Source organism: Amphiprion ocellaris, chromosome 23 (assembly GCF_022539595.1).
Source record: "Amphiprion ocellaris isolate individual 3 ecotype Okinawa chromosome 23, ASM2253959v1, whole genome shotgun sequence".
NCBI classification, from domain to species: domain Eukaryota; kingdom Metazoa; phylum Chordata; class Actinopteri; family Pomacentridae; genus Amphiprion; species Amphiprion ocellaris.
The window spans coordinates 23,173,438-23,188,389 of NC_072788.1; the positions used below are offsets into that span (position 1 = coordinate 23,173,438).

Below are 14,952 nucleotides of genomic sequence, written 5' to 3' on the forward strand. Positions count from 1 at the left end.
TATCCATCAGAAATGATACAAGGAACAACTGATTAAATTTTGGGGGTGTTTCTGAGTCCCATCAACTCCTGCCGCCTGCTACATATTTAGGTCATGTAATTCAGTATCCATACATAACGTACACATGCATAACACATGCCTGTGCTCAGCGTAACGTCATTTTGTTTTTGGGTAAATCTATTTTAAATGTCCACATTCTATGGTGCCATGATTTCTGATTGTCTATAACTAAAACAAGTAAAGCACTCAAAGAGCGCAGTACTCCGCCAAGGCTGCTCAGTCATTGGATCATTTAGGACGGATAAGTTCTGATAAGTCCACAGTGGTGGATTTGTAGTAGGATCGCAATCATGTGATCATCAGCAGGCAGCTGATGTAGTGTTCACTTGTCACAGTTACAGTGACGCTGTGCTGCTATCTCAATGATACAGAAATCTTCAACCAATCCGTGGATCCAGACTATAAGCTGTATCACTGCCAAAATCTAATCACTTGGTCCTTGTGTCATTTCTGACCTTCCCTGAAAATTTCATCCAAATCCGTTAGTTTGTTTCTGAGTAAAGTTGTTAACAGACAGACGGACTAACAGACGGACAAACGTACGCCGATCATCACATATCTCCACCACGTTCCTTAGTGGAGTAATAACTAATAAACAAATGCTGCATTTCTAAAAAAAATGTTGCAATTCTTTAAAAAAATGCTGCATTTCTGACAATGGCATATGGGGGAATGAGCAGCCTTGGAGGGGTACTGCGCTCTCTGGGTGCTTTTGTTGTTATTTTGGTTGTTGTTCCAGCTCTACCGATCTGTAAATATATCACACACCTATCATCAAATCTCAGCAATCTGCTTCTGTGGCTGCTTGGGACTTGGGGAAGATGGCTCCTCTCCATGTTGTGTCTGCTTGCACGGCTGCGTCTCCAGAGGGAGCTGCAGGAAATCTGATAAACTGCCTCAATTGATGTCACTTGGAAAGTCACTTCTAAAAGGCGACGGCGGTAAATTGCCTGACCTGCCGCTGCTGGCCTTTCCGCCACCGCAGCTCTGAACCTGCGATTCAGAAGCGATTTGGCCTAAATGTGAGAAATGTGTTACCTTAAGAGCCTGCAATCTGGCCTGCTCCTCCTCCAGGGCTTGCTGCTTCTCCTTCTCGTCCATGCGGCTGAAGGACATGCCGGTGGAGGAGAGAGACGAGACGGCGCTGGACAGGGTTGATGCTCTGCAGTGGCGGGGAAGAAACAGAGCAGGTGAGCAACTAGAGGAAGCACTGTAATGTTTTCTAGAGTTATTTTTAAAAAGGGGTTTGAACTGCAATTCAAGAAAACCTGATGCAACTGACAGGCAATTAAGACATCTACCTGGTGTCGGCGTTCAGCTCCTTGGTCTTCTTGCCCTCCAGAGAGGCCAAGTGCTGCTCCAAAGCCTCCAGGAGGCTGCTGGGGGCCTGAGAGAGGAACAAGTATGACACAAGGATGAAGGAAATTCACTCAATTTTTTTATTTTTTTGGAAAATCCTTCTCTTTTGCAGTTTCTCTCATCTGCACAAAGCCCCACCTACACATACAGTAACACACACACATAGACAAGCACAGCACCCAGAGTTAGTTGGTCTCACAGGAAGGTAACAGAGTGCATCAGGCTCCAAGAATAGCCATGGCAACATGCAGCAAACACTCGCACTGTTAGCAGCAGACTCAAAGGAGAGAGAGAACAAAGGAGGAGGCTGAAAAACAAAGAGTGAAGGGAAAAAGGTGGAGAGAGGTTTGCGCCTTCCTCTCCTGACTCCACGCGAGCGGAGGCCGATAGTTTCTTCAGTCCTGTTGCTATGTTTCCCTGTTTGTCTCAAGGTCCTGACATACCTGCACATACCGACATGTCAGCACATCTCTACCGCAGTTTCACTAAATCTCTCTGCATTTATGCCCCGTGGGGATAGAGATTTACATTCCTTATCTTTTATCCTTTACCTAATTACTTGTCCATAAAAACAACTGAGGCCAGGAGTCTTTGAGAAGCTCTAAATATGACTGGCGTTAGCGAGCAGGTTACTTGGGGATTGTTGCTACGCTACTTCAGATCACAGATTCAAGCTCAGCCCCGATTGTTCACAACGCTGCGTCTTCCTGCGCTCGTTAGGCACCTCATTACTGCTAAAAAGACCACAGGAAACAAGAGGGCAAAAGTGAGCCAGACAGCTGCGTTATTAAGTGTACGATCAGCCGCTCTCTACGACTTAACATGCAGGAAAAAAACAAGAAAAAAAGACATTCTCTCTTTGAGCTGAGCGGAGAGGAGGGGAAATTCTTCCACTGTGAAAATACGACAACGTCATGTCTGCCTCTCCATCCGCAAGAATGCAAAGTGTGCTGTCAGGAGGGCTGCAGACATGTATGCAAACACACACACACACAGACACACACACACATTTGGGAGGCGTTTTTGGCTTGTGAGTCGGCGGCTGGCTAGACGGTGGGTTCTCGCCAAACTGTTGCCTGGTTGTTAAAGAAACAGCAGCTCACAGAGGAGAAAGAGTCCATCTGTAACTGTCACTGGGTTTGAATAGAGGCAGAAGAAGACCTTGTGTGTCAACATTAGCTCACACTCACTCTGCAGGGCGTCTGCCTCGTAAACTGGGGATAGCTCTAAGTTTGGAAGGGGAAAAAAAAATCTAGAATCCCCCTTTTCTCCTCTCTCGTGTTCCCTTTTCTTCTTGACTGCACGGTAACGCTCGGGTCATTCACCATTAAAGCACCTTCACCATGCATGTTGAAGCGACAAATAAACAACATCTGAGGAGGAGGATGGAATTCAGATGAGCGACTCCAAGACCCGGCGCGGAGATTCTTTCATGCAGATGAAGACGGAGGGGGCGGGAGGGGTGAAGCCTCATCTCCTATTCATGAGCTTTCATGGCCTTTCGCTTGTCGTGCCAGAGCTCGGTGTGTGCAGTTTGAAAAGCTACAAGCAAGCCACCTGAGGCCGACACACACACACCGTAGCGAGCCGACACCAGATCACTCCATAGCGGGGGGAAAAAGAGGAAGAGCATGCCTTTGAGTGCTCCAGGTGAGTGTGTATGGCTGCACATACATTCACACTGGAAGCCGTGGTCATGCAGGGGTTAAGCAGAACAGTATGCAACCCACCACCTACAATGTATGATCCTTTTGTTTTCTGCGACAGAAGTGGGGGGAGAAGAAAAAGTCAATGACTACAGCAGTTTGACTACGAGTTAGTTTAGTTGTAATGCATCACCGTTACCGCAATAAAAAAAAGTTGTCAATTAAGTACCTGCCAATTTAATTAGAGCGGAAGTTAATGATTATTTCATTACGGCTGGAACTGTCAGCCGAGGTTGCGGCAATTGAAGTTTTCCCCTCCTGATCCCGATACCTTAATAACTTGAGTGTAAAGTGGACGTATCTGCCAATGCATGGTGGCGGTATCTGAACTCTTCTTGGCAGTAAACTGAGTTAGCTGCCAGAGGCAAAGAAGCTGCATTAAATCTGGATTAGTACCATAATGTTGCTCTGTATTGTGAAATAAATGCAGCAGACCCAATGGCTTATTATTTAGATGAATTACTCTATGAAATAACAGTCTACAGCCCGATGCTAGCAGGTCCGTGAGGCTGCACAGCTGGGTAAATGCAAACATAAGCACGCTAGTGTTTAGGGGGTATTTTAGCAAACTAGCATGCTCTCACATTGGGTAGTTAGCAGTAAAGCACAGCTGAGGGTGTAGTTTTTAATCAGAGTTCATTACACTGGATGAACTAAAAGTTTGATCTGATGATGGCCGCTGCATAAAAACTGATTATAATTCATCCTCTGGGGACCACGAACGTGTGAGCCAAATTTCAGTCCAATCCAACCATAAATTGGTGAGATACTTCAGTGTGAATCAGAATGTGTACCATAATTTAACAGACCTCAATGTTTGTACAATGACTTATCTAAAACACAAACATATTCAGTTTACAGTGATAAAGATCAGAGATGAGCAGCGATTCATCAAATTTTGGAAGATGGAACCATTAAATGTTCGCATTTCTGCCTGAAAAAATTTTTTTAATGAGCTAAAAGTAGTAGTTTATGAACTAATTGTGTCACAGAAAGCAGATGAACACTGAAAATGCAATGTTTTTCAGGCAAAATGTCAGTCTCTATCCAGCTTCTCAAATGTGAGGAACTGTGACTTTTTTTCTGCTTTTATAGCATCATGAACTTCATTTGTTTCAGTCTTTTATAAAGATGCAACGAACTTTACGTTGATTAATTACAACAACTAATAAAACCGTCTTACTCTTGATCAATTTCAGTCCACTGGATCCAAGGAAATGGCTCCGAGCTGAACTCAAACTAATCAACAAAATGTTGCGATACCTCAGTGTGCATCCAATTAGTGGACAAACCAAGTGACTGAAAGCCAAGGTGATGTCTTTACTCTGCATAGATTATACGATCACTTGTCCAAACCACAAAAATATTCAGTTTACAGTAATATCGATCAGAGACGAGCAGCGATTCGTCAACTTTTAGAAGCTGAAACCACTAAATGTTTGCAATTTTGCCAGAAAAATCCCTTTAATGAGCTGAAACTAGTAGTTGATTAACTAATTGTGTCACAGAAAATTAATCGGCAGCTAGTTGGGCAAAAAACTAATACATTTTTCAAGCAAAATGTCAAACCAGCTTCAATCCAGCTTCTCAAATGTGAGGAATTGTGACTTATTTTTTTGTTTTATACCATCATGAAATTCATATATATATATATACATATTTTTGTTTGTTTTTCAAGATACCACCTACTTTACATTGATTAATTACAACGACCAATAAAACATCCTGCTCTTGATCAATTTCAGTCCACTGGATCCAATGAAATGGTTCCTATTGTGAATATGCTAAGCTAACTCAAACTAACCAACAAATAAAAGGTCGTGAGGCAGAATTTTAAGCAAGTATTTATGAAGATTTTTGTGTGTCTTCATGTGTTCCAACCTAATAAATCCACAACGTCTCAGAGGTCCACACATGCACCATTAGGATAAAAAAAAAACACGCTTCAAGCAATTCCACTGAATTCACAATGAGATTAAAAAAAAAAGCAACGCTATCCTTGATGAATAAGAACAGAAACTATGTGGTCCGTTCCTTTTTTTGAGCCCTTTGTTGTTGCAATTATCCTTATTTTTGTAGATTTTCAAGGTCTAAAGCTTGTTGTTCGCCTTCCAAACCACATGACGCATTAGCACACATCGGCCTGTTGTCGGATCCATAACGAGCATTTAGAGGGGAAAAGAGAGCAGGAAAGCAGAATCAATCAGACCAGAAGGGAGTTGTCTAGATTTGAACAGTAAGATTGGGTTAGACAAGATGGTTGAAATAAAAAACGAGTGTGAAGGAGCGAACAATCGGTAAAAGGGAAGGTGGGGACGGGGTTTTATGAAGGGGTGGGATGAGGTGTGAGTGGATGGGTAGATGGAAGCACAGAGGGAGCAATGAAACCACAGGAAAAAAGGTGAGAAGGAAAGAGAGAGGAGGCAAGAGGTGGAAAGTGAGATGTACACTGACCTGTGAGAGATCTGGGATGTCACCCTGATCTATTCCAACTTGCTGTCGTCAAAAACAAACAACGAAATAAAACAAAAAGGGGAGAGAGGTAGGTGGGATAAAAATGGAGAAGAAAACAGAAAAAGAAGGGCGGGGTCCATTCGGGGGTGAAAAAAAGATGAGAAAAGAAAAGAAAAAAAAACAGGGGAGTCATTACTTCATGCAGTGGCAGTGTCAACATAAACGACAACAGAAATAAAACAGGAAAAAGTTTCTCGACATCCGGATCGGCCGACGGAGCGGCCAATCAGCACAGCGAGCGACAATGATGACTGCACAGTGATAAACATGGCGTGAAGGATGACGTGGTGACGCTGAACACACTCATAAACAGAAACTTTAACCAGAGGCACGACGATGACGGAGAACATCTGAGCGAACACGTCGACTTTCTCAGGACACACAGAGAACACTGGACCCTAAAATACACTAAACTACACGAGAATACAGGCTGTGTCCTGTTTATGTTCAATAATAGCATTCTATCAGTGTTTCTAGTCATCAAAAATCCATGCAATAACACTGATATGTGCAATAATGTCATTTTTAGTGCTAGTTTATTTCTATTTTGTGCTTCATTCATTAAATGTTTCTGCAGTAATAATGCAAATTTACCCACTGTGGGATTCATAAAAGCTTAAATTATTTAACTAGCATCCACATGACAGTGGTTTAATTTCTAAATAAATGGTTTATAAAAGTCTCCAAGGAAATTTAAAGCTTAACTAAATACTTATAGATGACACATTTTTAATAGATGAGCATGACTGCAGCACATAGTGATCATTTTAGTATTTGATTATTCTAGTGATTAATTATGTAATCAAATAAGAAACAATTTTGCATTTGCATTTTTCTTTATTTTTTATTGTTTTTTTGAACAATTTAAAATTATTTCAAAATTTTTTGTTTAACTCTCAGAACCCCAAGACCTAATAACAGGTTTAAAAGTCATGTTGTTTTCCAAAAAAATAAAATAAAAAATCTACAAAATTCCATCACTTTAGAGAGCCAGAAACTGTAAAAACAGAAACAATGTACCAAATCTGGCCTTAATATTGTATAGTTCATTGAAATCATTTTATTCTGCAAGTTTCTTTAAAAACAATAATTTAATTAGTAATACTGCTGCTACTACTACTGCTACTAATAATTCATTTGCTCTGACCGGATTCTGTAAAAAAAAGTAAAACATTCTTAGCAATTATATAAATTAATAATAAATAATAATAATAATAATAATAATAATAATAATAAAAGGCTTGCTCTAACCAGATTCTGTAAAAAAAAGAAAAATTATTACTTATTAATTAATAATAAGAATAAGAATAATAACAATAATAAACTGTAACGTTTCCTCTGACCAGATTCTGTACAAGAGTAAAAATTATTATTAATTAAATACATTATTATTAATTAATTAAATAAATTATTATTAATTAAATAAATGATATTTCTAGCATAATAAATAATCATCATCATCATTATCATAATAATAATCAATTTAAACCATGTGACTAGATTCTGCAAAAAAATGTAAAAATATAATTAATTTATGAAATTAATAGTAACAATAATAATAAATTTAAACCGCTTGCTCTGACCAGATTCTGTAAAAAAGTAACAATTATTATTAATGAATTAAATAAATGATGATGATGATTATTATTATTATTATTATTATTATTATTATTATTATTATTATTATTATTATTATTAATAATAATAATAATAATAATAATAATAATAATAATAATAATAATAATAGTAATAATAATAATAATCAACTTAAACCATTTGCTCTGACCAGATTCTGTAAAAAATTTTAAAAATCTGCAACCCTCGGTGCAACCATGAAACTATTAGCGACTCAGCTGAGAGCAACAGTCGCGTGACAAAAATTCCTGGACTTTTAGGTTGAACTGCAGGCAGTGTGAGCTAAAAATATGTCATAGAACACCTGTAGTATGAAAAATCACCATTTTTAACTCCTGCAGACACTTGGAAACATATGATGTCGTTTTTATTGCAGTTTTTTCAATTTTGTTAAAATATATAATCCAAGACATTCAACTTTCTCGCCATATGGCACTTCAACTGGGTCATGGAAAGACATTCTTGGGTTTTCTCTACATCCAGTCGTGGTTGTTCTGTTGCTATAGAGATGAAGGAATTTAGATTGAAGAGAAAAATGAACCTACAGTGAAGAAAAACAAAACAAAAAAATATATAGAAACTTCTTGGGGTTCAGAGGGTTAAACTGCATATGATAATCTGTATTGGTGTTAAATTAAACATTTCATAGCTACAGCAGTCGGTGGAAGAAGCCACTGTTAATTTATGCCCATATCACTTATTATATGTCACACTGACAGTTTTTTTAGGTTGATTTTTGAAGTCTTAATGTATTCAGCGTCTAATCAGACAGCCTCTCCCTGGAATTTACTGAGATTGACGGAAGAACTTAGAAAACCAGTTAAAAGTTAAAAGCATAAAGAATCCTTGACATGTTGTGAAATCTAAAAACGGAACAGCTCGTTATTTATTTGCCATATTTTTAATTAAGCACTCCTTTTTTGTAAAACAAACAGAAAAAAGCACCTAATTGTCCAGGGAACCTAATTATAAAAGACAAAGGAGTTCGATGGGAACCATTTATTTCTATGTACATGGCTGCGGGGGGGAAAGTGAAACCGGTGGTGCAGCTTCCTGAAGTTAGAGCAGCTGATTCCCAGTGTTTCAGGTTTGCTGAAACAATGGAGGGAGGGGAAGAAGAGGGCACAAGCGAAATAAAGAAAGAAAGAGGGATGATCTGTGGGCACTGGGCGAAGGAGAACCACATGAGTATCCATCTTTGTCAAAGGGAGAGGGGGAAGAAAGGATTAGATGGAGGAGTGTGGGGAGCGGAGCTAACGGAGCGCCTAACCACATCCTCCATCTTACAGTTATTTTGGGTGTATATATATATATATATATATATATATATATATGTGTGTGTGTGTGTGTGTGTGTGTGTGTGTGTGTGTGTGTGTGTGTGTGTGTGTGTGTGTGTACAGCAAATGTGGGGCAGTGAGGGTAAGTTAGGGTTTGAACAGAGTACAGTAGCTGCGTGAGCAAAACTGGCTATGGGGAAAGAATACACTTTTAAAGTACAGTTTGAGTAGAACTGGGCTTGATTGTGTGTTTTTTATCTGTAAATATACACCGATCAGATGTAACATTGTGACCACTGACAGAAGTAAATAACACTGATTATCTCTCCATCATGGCTCTTCTTTGTGGGTTATATATATATATATTAGGCAGCAAGAGAACATTCTGTCCTCAAAGTTGATGTTAGAAGCATGAAAAATGGGCAAGTATAAGGATGTGAATCAGTTTGACAAGACGACAGGTTCAGAGCATCTCCACAACTGCAGCTCTTGTGGGGTGTTCCTGGTCTGCAGTGGTCAGGATCTATCAAAAGTGGTCCAGCAAAGGAACAGTGGTGAACCAGTGACAGGGTCATGGGCAGCCAAGGTTCATTGATGAACGTGGGGAGAAAGGCTGGCCATGTGGTCCGACCCAACAGACCAGCTACAGTTGGTCAGATTGCTGAAGAAGTTAATGCTGGTTCTAATAGAAAGGTGTCAGAATAGACAGTGGATCAGTTTGTCATGTATGGAGCTGCATAGATAGACCAGTCAGGGAGCCCATGCTGATCCCTGTACACAATGAGCATCAGAACTGGACCACAGAGCAATGGAAGAAGGTGGCTTGGTCTGATGAATCACGTTTTCTTTTACAAAAAAGAAAAACATGCAAATCGCTGGAATTCCTCCATGTTTACGCTGTTCTTCTCCTAGCTGTACACAGCATTACAAGTAAACAAAACTATTAAAAAATGCCCAAAATTATGCAAATCTCTTCAAAAAATAACCAAAACTAGACCAAAGTGACTAGATTTCTTAAAGTTTCACTAAATTGTATCTGAAATTAGATGAAATCCATCCAAAATGACTCGTTTATCCAAAATTGATTCAAATGATGATCTAAAATGGCTGAAATCTGCCCAAAATAAAGTCAAATTGTGCCCTTAATGACTAAAACGTTCTCAAAAGGACTCAAAATTATTCTAAAATAACCTAAAATTGCCAAAAATATTTTTATAAATGCCCCAAATGACTAAAACTTTTCCAAAATTCCTAAAAGGTGTCAAAAGTTTGGTGAAATCTGCCCAAAATGACTGAAGTTTATCCAAAATTAGTCCAAAATGACTAAAACTTGTCCAAAATGACTCAAAATTCATGTGGGTGGCCAGATGTGTCGGTTACCTAGGGAACACATGGCACCAGGATGCACTATGGAAACAATAAAATAGCGTTACTTTTAAACCGACAACTCAATAGGGAAAGTATGATTTTTCCCTATTGAGTTGTCGTTTTAAAAGTAACGCTATTTCATAGTAAGTAACGACAAAATGAACATAATCCAACTACTATGGGAAGAAGGCCAGCTGGTGGAGGCAGTGTGACGCTTTGGGCAATATTCTGCTGGGAAACCTTGGGTCCTGCATCCATGTAGATGTTACTTTGACATGAACCACCTACCTAAGCATTGTTGCAGACCATGTACACCCTTTCATGGAAACGATATTCCCTGATGGCTGTGGCCTCTTCTAGCAAGATAATGTGCCATGCCACAAAGCAACAATGGTTCAGGAATGGTTTGAGGAGCACAACAACCAGTTTGAGGTGTTGACTTGGTCTTCAAATTCCCCACATCTCAATGTAATGGAGCATTGGTGAGATGTGCTGGACAAACAAGTCCAATCCATGGAGGCCAAACCTCACAACTTCCAGGACTTAAAGGATCTGCTGCTAACATCTTGGTGTCAGATACCACAGATCACCTTCAGGGGTCTGGTGGAGTCCAGATACCACAGAACACCTTCAGGGGTCTAGTGGAGTCCAGATACCACAGAACACCTTCAGAGGTCTAGTGGAGTCCAGATACCACAGAACACCTTCAGGGGTCTAGTGGAGTCCAGATACCACAGAACACCTTCAGGGGTCTAGTGGAGTCCAGATACCACAGATCACCTTCAGGGGTCTAGTGGAGTCTAGGCCTCGACGGGTCAGGAACCAACACAATATTAGGCAGGTGGTCATAATGTTAGGTCTGATCAGTGTATGTGTTCATCAGCAAGGACAAGAACTCACGAGGAAAAGGCTCAACTTAAACAGGGGTTGCTCTGTCAAAGTTGACAAAACGCACCGTAGAAAAGGAATATCCCTGATGTGGGCATTTATTTGCTGGGTGTGAAAATACCTCTGCCACTTTAAGGAACTCCGACAGCTTCGTCATCCTGTAAAGAAATTTCTTGTAGATGTCCAGAGCGTCTTTACACTGGTTCTTCTTCATGTCGAAGTATTTCTCTACAGAGACAGAGGAGAAGGTAGAAAGGAGGAGGGGTGAAACAGAAATTTAAGAGGTAAACAAAGGAGGGAAGGAAAAATAAGAAATCAGAACACGATCGGGTGGAGACAAACAGAAACATTCAGCAGCTACATGACAGCTTGTCAGAAACCTGCTCTGCTGCCGTGGCAACTAGACTGTGCACATACGTGTGAGTTTTGCTGTGGTGTTTCTATATCTAGCAGACATGAGCGTGTGCACGTGTTCGGTCACGCATCAACAAACTGTTGCCGTACTTATACCTGATCATTTGTGAGAGCGTGCCTTAGTGGGTTGGCTGTGTTTATTCATGCGTGTTCAGATGTGTGTTACCCAGCAGGTTGATGACCCCTTCGTTGTATGCCGCAAACAGCCTGATGGAGTCTTTGAAGAGCAGCATGAAGGCCGAGTTGATCACGCCGTTGGTCAGCTCGTTAGGGTTGGCCTGCAGAGAAGAAAGAAGGGAAGTGAGAAAAGCTTTTCAGAAAAACAAATCTTTTCCCAAATAGCAACACCTCTCACCTTTGCCATGAACTCACCACCACACAAATGTCTATAGTGGTGGGTGTTATTATCGGGTTATTGTATTAATTAATTACACCGAATACTATTTTATCACACACTGTCACCATTTTTTATTATTATTGTTCTGACAGTCTATTGCTCATTACTAATGTTATTGCATTTTTGTTGAATTAATCGCAGAAAATCAATTAATTGCGATAAAAAAATTTTCATTTTTGCCCAGCCAAATAACTATTATGTATGAGGGGGATAGATGCAGAGTGATCTAACTCACAAAACATCCAAACTGAGCTTTTTTCAATTTCTGTAATATTCTATGGTCTTAGTGTCAGAGTGGTCTAACCCACAACCCAAATACAGCATTACAGTTGAATGTTAGAACATTCTGGAAAACTCAAAACTTTGAAGCCATTTTTCTCAAACACTAAAGAAAGTGGGTCAGACCACTCTGCTTCCAAACCCTTCATATATGCAGAAATAGAAGGTTTCTGTAGGGGGGGAAATACTTTTTCATAGCACTGTATGCTGGGCTCTGGAGCCCTAGAAGCACCACAGAATATAAATTTGATTAAAATCCAAAAAAATCAACATGTTGGTGTTTCAGGTTGGGTAGGATCTTGGTGTGGCCAAGATATAGGCCAAGAACTGACAACTGAGGGGGTTAGAAGCAGACGGGTCTCATGTAATTTCTGTCATATTTTATGGTCTAGATTTTAGTGGTCTAACCTGCAACTCAAATACAGTGATAAAGAGGAATGTTAGACCATTCTTGAAAACATAAAACCTTGAAGCCATTTTTCTCCAAAACTACAGAAAGTGGGTCAGACCACTCTGTTTCCAGACCCTTATTGCCCAAGATGCTTCAAAAATGATCCAAAATGATCCAAAATGGCTTGAAAATGATCCAGAATTACAGAAAAAATTCCATAAATGATCTAAAATGATGACAATTTGTTCATAATGGCATGAAAATAGTCTGAAATGACTGGAAAATTAACTGAAATCAGTCAGAATTTCATCATTTCCCAAAAACTAATTTCTCAAAAACTACATACAGTGGATTAGACCACTCTGCTTCCAAACCCTTCATATATTATATCCTCTTCTGTCAAGATATTTATGTCAAAATATAGATATCGTAACCGACTGACTGGTTAGACACAGTTTTTGTGTCTTGGCATGAACTCACCGCCACACAAACATCTAACTAATCTAACACAAACACACACCGACTACTTCCAACAAGAACCTTCCATTGGCGTCCATTTTTATCGGCGTTTGAATCTCGCTGGCACAAACCACAATTTTCAGCAAATCCACACCTGAAATCTGTCGCCAGAAAATGCTCCTTCTGACTTTGCAAACTGTTCCTTCAATTTACATTTTGATTGGAAAGCAAATCAGCCACAACTCCGAATGCACATGTATTCGACACACTTCGTACCTGGAAGTCCAGCAGAGCATCCAGCTGGTTCTGGATGATGGGCAGCGTCTTGATCAGCTTCTCTGTGTTCATGGTGCGCATCACACCATCGATACTGAAGAAGCAGGAAACAAACACACACAATTACTTCGCTAAGGAAAATCCACATGCAAATTTTAATGCAAATTAGGAAGAATCAAAAAAACAAAACAAATGAAGAGATGATGCAAGACCAAAAGTAAACAACGATTTGCACACTAAAGCTCCCCCAGTAATGCAAAGTCTCTCCAGCTTCTCGAAGTGAAGAGCTTGCAACTAATTGCCTGAAAACATGTTCTTCTGATGAGTAATGAGACGGTAGGATCAGCACGGCACAAATCCAGCCTCGCTCCACAACAGCTGGACTTTCTGAAATTTAAATGATCCTCCAAACATGAGCTTCTGAAAGCACGCATCCACTTTCACTTTCAAACAAAGGCTTCAGGTGAGGCTGTGCGGTCGTTAGCGGACGCATTAACATATCAGGATTTTGCATTTCTGCTATTAAAGGACTAGTTTTACATGTATAGATTGATAAGAAGATGGATACCAGTCATGTCTGTGTGCTAAGTATGAAATGACAGCTTGCCACCTGTTAGCTTAGCTTAGCATAAAGACTGGAAAGAGGTGCAAAAACGTCACTGTCAGCACCTCAAAATCTCCCTGATTTTCATATTACATGTTTGTTTAATGTGAACTAAAAAGTCATTAGCCATCGCTAAGCTAATGGTCGCCAAGTCGAAATAACAAGGCTACAGCTAGTACTTAAGATTTTTAAATATATATGTATTTTTAAGTTACTTTTTTGGCCATTTTGGGCTTTATTTCACAGGTTAGTGAAGAAGCAGACAGGAAAGTAAATAGAGAAATGGAAGGGAAGACCTGCAGCAAAGGGCCGTGAGCTGGAATCGAAGCCCGGCTGCTGTATCAGGGACTATAGCTCCTGTTCATGGGTCACCTACTCAACCTGTTGAGCTATCTGGGCTACCGTCCAAAAGTTTGGGGTCACTCAGAAAATTTCATGTTTTCCATGAAAACTCATACTTATATTCATGTGCTAACATAACTGCACAAGAGTTTTCTAATCATCAATGAGCCTTTCAACACCATTAGCTAACACAATGTAGCATTAGAACACAGGAGTGATGGTTGCTGGAAATGTTCCTCTGCACCCCTATGGAGATATTCCATTAAAAATCAGCTATTTCCAGCTAGAATAGTCATTTACCACATTAACAATGTCTAGACTGGATTTATCATTCATATGTAATGTTATCTTCATTAAAAAAAAATGCTTTTCTTTCAAAAATGAGGACATTTCTAAGTGACTCCAAACTATTGAATGGTAGTGCATGTTCCATCTTACAGCTGCATTGTTAGGTTAGCTTAGCTTGGCATAAAGACTGGAAAGAGGTGTAAAAACATCACCTGGCTTTGTTCAAAATCAGCCTATCATGACCTCAAAATCTCAATAATTTGCATGTTACATGTCGTTTGTTTAATGTGAACTAAAAAGTCAGTCAATAGCCATCGCTAAGCTAATGGTCGGCCAGTCCTAATAGCGAGGCTACAGCTAGCACTTAAGACTTTTGAAGATATTTTCACACTGTGGTGGCTTAGTTCTTAGTTTGTCGAGCTTTATGTTCCACTGGAAAACTTTCTGCAGATATTTTGCTGTCAGTTCTGTCTACAGATAAACACCGTGTGCTGATGTGCGACAGGAAAAGTGTGAAACGATGAGTAAAGTTGACGTTTTGCGCTCCTACCCCCTCTTCATCTTGGTGAAATCCACAGCCACCAGTCGGTAGGACATGGCCTTCTCGTTCAGGTAGCGACTGTATCGTCTGATGAAGGTTGACATGTCGTAACCTGGGAGAGGAAAAAGAGAGGAAGGAAAAAAACACTGAGAAG

At 39.9% G+C, this 14,952-nt stretch overlaps 1 protein-coding gene across 8 annotated transcripts in view; it reads right to left on the minus strand.

Moving 5' to 3' along the window:
* The window catches only part of si:ch211-200p22.4 (phosphatidylinositol-binding clathrin assembly protein), a 120,227-nt gene that overhangs the window by 42,116 nt on the left and 63,159 nt on the right, over window positions 1-14,952 (minus strand). For 4 of the 8 annotated variants that reach the window (XM_055007669.1, XM_055007674.1, XM_055007668.1 and 1 more), the window contains 8 exons: window positions 14,808-14,910; window positions 13,024-13,117; window positions 11,388-11,499; window positions 10,929-11,035; window positions 5,580-5,621; window positions 3,157-3,177; window positions 1,362-1,447; window positions 1,099-1,222 (listed from right to left, as the gene is read on the minus strand). In XM_055007669.1, coding sequence (XP_054863644.1) covers window positions 1,099-1,222; window positions 1,362-1,447; window positions 3,157-3,177; window positions 5,580-5,621; window positions 10,929-11,035; window positions 11,388-11,499; window positions 13,024-13,117; window positions 14,808-14,910 — 689 coding nt within the window. The remainder of the gene's footprint in view (window positions 1-1,098; window positions 1,223-1,361; window positions 1,448-3,156; window positions 3,178-5,579; window positions 5,622-10,928; window positions 11,036-11,387; window positions 11,500-13,023; window positions 13,118-14,807; window positions 14,911-14,952) is intronic. The other 4 variants (XM_055007675.1, XM_055007670.1, XM_055007672.1 and 1 more) reach the window with 3 other exon arrangements.